General features: G+C 39.7%; 1 protein-coding gene across 1 annotated transcript; it reads right to left on the reverse strand.

Moving 5' to 3' along the window:
- Positions 1-5,927, reverse strand: elovl7a (ELOVL fatty acid elongase 7a). Its single transcript, XM_044374308.1, has 8 exons — positions 5,788-5,927; positions 3,614-3,703; positions 3,323-3,513; positions 2,619-2,699; positions 2,425-2,481; positions 2,163-2,268; positions 1,907-2,043; positions 1-1,798 (listed from the first exon to the last, which is right to left on the reverse strand). The coding sequence occupies exons 2-8, from the start codon at positions 3,675-3,677 to the stop codon at positions 1,550-1,552; spliced, it is 885 nt and encodes a 294-aa protein (XP_044230243.1). The 5' UTR covers positions 3,678-3,703; positions 5,788-5,927; the 3' UTR covers positions 1-1,549.
- Positions 5,928-6,220: the final 293 nt, after the last annotated feature.

Genomic DNA, 6,220 nt, shown 5'->3' on the forward strand with positions numbered 1-6,220 from the left:
TTTAATCTAGTCATTTATGATGCTCTGCCATGAAGTGGTTTTAAAAAACAAAAACAAACCTAGTTTTACACTTCTTACACCACTTTAAATGAGGCGCTCAGTTTTCACAATTCAAAAGAACCATAAAGACAATTCTCAATGTACATTGATCATTTATTTTTATATAAATACATATAAAATACAATATAAACAACATTTCAGGTCACATAATTTCTTACAGTATTAACTATTGGTATAAGAACGGATCTGACAAGGAACTGAACAATGGGGGGGAAAAAAAAAAAAAAAAAAAAAAAAGTTGACCTACATTTCAATGCATATCTGTAAATCTTTTAGTGTTAACATGGGCCTCTTCTACACCGTCACCAAGCTTGATCCTGTGTCCTTAGTCACCAAAGAAGCAGAGCGTTACTTTCACTTTTAAACTTAAGATCATCATAACGATATATAAAAACTACTCCACAGACCTCAGCCCAAAGGCACTGCCTGACTCCAGCTGTCTGAAGACCTTGTTAGCTACAGAGCTTCAACACACGAAGCAAAATACTCAAGCAGGCAAGCGAGGCTGCTCATGTTTTCTGGCTGGTTTGGCTAAAATTGTGAATAACTTTTTACTGCGGTCCTGTAATACAGTGTTAATTCAGTGAGGAACTAGTAAAAAACTGTTCTGGATCCTACAAGAACCATAGTGGCCCATCGGAGTTCCTCTCTGGTATCTGTCACACCAACGCTTCATAGGAGAATTATAAAGTCAGGAGAATAGATTGTTGCCACTGTATACAAATAGCTCTTTTCACTGAAGTCTGTACCATCAGCAGCTGTGACTCAAGCCATAGAGAGGGGGCATGTGTATGTGATCAAAAATGTAAAAAAAACAAAACAAAAAAAACCAAAAACCACCCTGTACTGCATGCATGTAACGATTTAACAATGACCTCAACAGGACGTGTGTAGCCTAAACAACCATTTTAAAAAACACTGACTCAGAACAGTCAACATCAGTTTAGGTCTAGTGAAATAAACAACCCTCAACTTTTCAGTGCGCCAACTTCAAAAAACCTAAACTGGATTTCCCAAGTCTTCTGAGAAGTAAGATCAAGTCACTCAGGTTTAAAAAAAAAAAAAAAAAAAAAAAAAAAGCTTTTTGAGGAGGTCCAGTATGACTGCACAGCTGAGGGTCCTGCAGCCTTACCATAGGTGAAGCCCTGTATGTGGTTGGTGTGAATAACAGTCAATTTCTTATAGACTTAAAAATTCATTGTACTCTAGCGGAAAGAGGAGTGATATTTGGACATTTCCGTGGCAGAATTTAGGCTTTATCTTCAGTGTAAACAAAAAAAAATAAAACAAAACCCTTCAGCTTGGGGTCAATAAACCTCTTAAATATAGCTTTGGTTGTAATTTAAAGATTGTCTTTCGCAGTTGCGAGTAGAAAAGCAATCCAAAAATACAGTCCAAACAAATTGGAGTTGAATCTCAAGACTACCACAGTGGTTTGCTTACGTAAATGAGGTCAACCCCGAGCCACCCCGATGAGCCAAGTCCCGAATCACTCGTCTTTTTCATGACTGGCGTTTCCGTTCATGACGCCGTTGGTGTGGTGTGCCCATGTCTGAGCCTGCAGTACTTTAGGCAGCCTCTTGCCTTTGGTGTAGGCGTGGTACCAAAAGTTGAGGAAGAGGAACAGGAAAATCAGGCCGTACAGGCCGATGATGTAGATGAAGATGGGGAACTGGTAGGGGCAGTCCTTCATGAAGAAATACTGGGAGATGTGGCTGGTCACCATAACAAACTGGATCTGGGGAAAAACAAGGAAAAGGATTAACTTCTTTTGCCATGTTTCACTACATGTCTTAGAGGATACACAAAAAAGGACAGCAGTCTTTTAACAGACTACTTAACATACCAGCTGAATAGTAGTGAGGTATTTCTTCCACCACAGGTACTTCTGGTAGCTGGGGCCCATGGCAGTCAGGCCATAGTACGAGTACATGATGACATGGACGACACAGTTAAGCAGGGCGTGGAATGTCCCCAGACCACCTGAAAACCAGAGTGTATAAGAAAGGGCATGAGAAAGCAGAAAGAAATTTACATGATGTCATGGAAAAATACTGCCTGTACATTTTAAGAAAAAGGAAAAAACACAAGGAAAATTTTACCTGGAGCAAAACGAACACCAAACCACCAGGTGAAGGGCATGATCGAGTGATGGTAGACATGAAGAAATGTCACCTGGCTGTTCTTCTTCCTCAAGACAAAGAAAATCTGAAAAAAAAGGGTACACAAAGGTTTATTAGTTTATAGGAAGGACATTGTTGCTATAATTTGACAATGACAAATGTAACACGAGACTAGTGAAACCCAATAAATGAGGAAATGTATTTAACTCCAAGTGTGCGTGCCATTGATTTTATTACTTACTGTGTCCAACATCTCAATGAACTTTGAGAAGTAGTAAAGCCAGCATACTGCTGCCATCTAGGGGAGACAATAAATGACATTTAATTACTGGCTCAAACACATCCAGATCTTAAACTTTATACTGTATATATTGCCAAATTTAAAAAGCTAATATGATGCACCAATCCAGCTAAATGTGTACAAGAGTGCCTTACCCTCATGGCCTGTGGTGAATCTGAGTAGTCCACCAAGTCACAGCGAAACGAGTATCCCGTTCCCCATCCTGACATCACAAACTAAGAAGAAACAGTGAAAAACAGTTAACAAATCAGTCCTTGAAAACAGCTTGGAAGGACAATTCATCTCAATCACCAGTCAGTGATTTAATAACTGTTGCAGTTATTAAAATTATGTTTGACTACAATACAATGTGCATCCTTAAGCCACACAGTGGTTCAGGGAATATTTCACAGCATAATTAATCATTCTACTGGCAAAAAAGTTGGGCTGGGATAATAGATTTGTATCTGACTGTAAATATACCATCCTCTGTCAGTTCAGATTACTACAACACACATGCAGGACAAAGTCGTGTTGAAAGTTATGCCGTTATGGAGGAGATATTTGCAGAAAAGAAGTTACACCTGCTGGTCTGGTTTCACCTCAGTGATCAATAGTCAGTTCAAGTATAAAGTATTTCAGAACTTAGTACACGAACAAGAGTATTTCGCAAGACTGCCTATGGCATGTGTAGTGGCTCTATTCTTAACAATGTGCTCAACAGAGAAATACTGATGTTTGCTTCGCAGACGCTCTGGGCCTGTGGTATGCATTACTGTGTTACACTAAAGACTGATTTCAACAGCTCAAGTTTTATGTCAACTCTGCACTGCTGAAGCAAAAGATCATCATGACCCACCTCGTAGCACATGTAGAGTGAGAGGGCCACCACGCTGAAGTTGTAGACTATAAGAATTCCTTTGAGGTCAAAGGCTTTGCGGTTCTCCATTATCCGAGGCCCCAGTGACGTGACAAAGTAGATGTACGCCAGGATGATGATCGTTTGGGGGACAGGAGAGGACATGAGAAACCAGTTCCCCGTCCGCGAGTCTGTAACACAAGTATTTGACGTACCATGTAAACTACTTTTTAAAAAAAAATGTCAAAAACAACCCATACCATAGCATGTTTGAGTGGCCAAAGGACTCACCTGCATTTTGGAAGAACTCGTCATAAATGAGTGCTGCCGAGGACTTTATATTATCCAATTCCATTTTCAGACAAGATGCTTGCAATTCACCTAAAAAAGCAAAAAGGCAAAAAAGATTCAGTCAGTTTGGAGCGGATACGACTTCACTGGCATTTACATAAGTAGTATTGTTTACTGAAATGTTCATAAATATTTAAAACCTTCCAAGTATACTGAATAGTGAAAACAATGCATTCAAGTGATTTCTTTGGTATTAAAATTACTAGTTCTTTAACTTTCATCATGAACTCCAAGAGGAAGTAAGTCTCACCCAAACAACTGTTGCATAACTTGTAAAAGAAACACACAAGTGTGACCTGTGCTATTCACCGAAACAGGCTGCACAGTTTCATGTCCTCCACATGCAACTAAGATGTCATTTCAAAAGAGGAATCTTCACATTTGATCTGAAGCCATTTGTAGTTGTAACAGCACAGTAGGGTGGCTGAAAGACTAGACTGTATGTGGGGGGAGGAAAAAAAAAAAAAAAAAAAAAAAAAAGGCCATTCAGCCATTCTTTGCTGTGCCTCTAAGCTTCTGGGGCAGACAAAGCAAAGAGTGTATGAGGAGTACAATGAGTGGCTGTCTCTTCGTTCTCAGAGAAAGATCCAACAGTGTGACAAGCAATCATTTACGAATGGGACAGACACATGTACACTTGGTTAAAAAAAAATAATTTGTCACCCTGTTACAATATATACCCATGTTTTAAGGACTCTTGTGCCATGACAAAACCATGCCACCTTGACTCTTGCCCAGCCTGTTTCATGATGATACAAACATCTATAAAAGTTTGGCTTTAAAATGTTCTCAATGGAAACCACTCTTTGGCAAACTACTCTGACAACTTCAAGGGATGTTGCTCAGTCAATTTTTTTAAGATGAATTCTCACAATGTCTCAACTTAAACTGGACATTTTCAAATTACGTTAAGAGGGGAAGAAGTTCTTATTGATCCTGGTGTCAGCTGCTGAAGGCATTAACCATGACCAAGAAGTCTTAATGGTTGATAATCAAGCTGTTCTATAAAATGCTATATATCTCTAAAAAGGTGTTACAGGGTCGGTGTTGGCCCCAGTGAGGCAAAGGTTCTTGCTGACTGGCCTGACTGGTTTAGGAAACGTGCCAGTAGTATGGGAACTATGCCAAGTGGAACTTCTCAGACACGTTACTTTGCTGAGATTTAGTTAAACCATGGGTCCTCTGGTTTGCTAATTTTCTGTTAAAACTGACATGACATATGACAGGGCTGTGGGTAAATGTAAAGAAAAAAATAGATTTAAAAAAAAAAAAAACACACAAACAAAAAACACATCAATCACCACCCCATGTTTGCCAGGTGTATATTGGACATAACCCTACATGACAGGTTTTAAAAAGGTGTGTCTACTTGAGAACAGGAACTTGAGCAGGGCACAGATAAGTCATTGGGTTAACTGAAAAAGGCATGGCTGTCTGGAGTGTCTGCACTAATCAAAGCATGGCAAGCCTTGACACGCCAATTATCGTTATAGTCATGTAAAGGCAGCTACTCCCATATGGCACAAGTCCTCATTCTGTGTATCTGAAAATGTCTGCTATGTCAACTCCCACAGTCTACTGTAGACAGCTAGATATTAATCTGAGCGATTTTTGGTCCTAGAGGCCACCCTAATCTGGTCAAAAGTCAAGCAATTCAATAACCAAGGCAAAGTAGTAATGTGTTGCATTTAAAACAGGATAAATACACAAAACACACCTTTAATTTAACCACCAATGTATAAAGTTAACACATTATCCGGGCCTACCCTGTCACAAAATAGGCATTAAAGTTACTTAAAAGCACACCATTTAAGGCATCGAAAGGAGGGATTCATCATTACTTTCAAATTTTTCCAAACCAGTATCGCTGTAATCCTCAGCAGGTCACTGAGTTGATGAGGAACAGGTGATGCAATTGATGAAAAACAAGTCCAACAGCTATTGTCCAACTCACAATGACAGGAAATGTTTCAGTAATCACAGGCACGCTTTCGAGTCGACATACACACACACACCCTGATACTCTCAGATTTTATCTCGATAATCTTCGCAGTAAACTTGGATGTTTCATCTCAGATTATACGAAAGTTTAAATAAAAAGTCAAATTTCTAACCTTTAGTGCTGCTACCACCGACACCCGATGAAAATCCTCGTGGCTCTGCAAATTGTATCCAAACTCCCGGCCTGCTCACCTGCCGCTCCTGTACAGGTGCACCTCCTGCTCTACTCACGCGCTGCTGAAGCGCGAGCTCATCGCTCATTTAGCCAGCAACCGGAGGGCGGAGTCTTGACGCCAGCCTGGCCTTCTCGTTCGCTGATTGGCCAATTTGTTGCCCGACACTACATTCATTCTTAAGTGATACCTCATCGAAAACTATGTAAAGATTTTCTAACAATACAGCACATCCTCTCAGACGTCACTAATAATTGGTTTCAATAAAAAAAAAAAAAAAAACATAAGCAGCTTTACTATAAATGCTGTTTTTTTCCATAACCTCTCAAAACCCACTAAGATTACAGAAGCCAGTGAAGGAAATAAGGCAACA

Source organism: Thunnus albacares, chromosome 2 (assembly GCF_914725855.1).
Source record: "Thunnus albacares chromosome 2, fThuAlb1.1, whole genome shotgun sequence".
Taxonomy (NCBI): domain Eukaryota; kingdom Metazoa; phylum Chordata; class Actinopteri; order Scombriformes; family Scombridae; genus Thunnus; species Thunnus albacares.

Bases quoted from the DNA above. Each gene is read 5' to 3' on its own strand.
- elovl7a (XM_044374308.1), bottom strand. From the start codon at position 3,677: ATGGAATTGGATAATATAAAGTCCTCGGCAGCACTCATTTATGACGAG. The intron at 2,700-3,322 runs GTGGGTCATGAT...GTTTCTTCTTAG, and splicing joins CACTCTACATGTGCTACGAG to TTTGTGATGTCAGGATGGGG. The intron at 2,044-2,162 runs GTAAAATTTTCC...TCTGGTTTTCAG, and splicing joins TGGTGTTCGTTTTGCTCCAG to GTGGTCTGGGGACATTCCAC.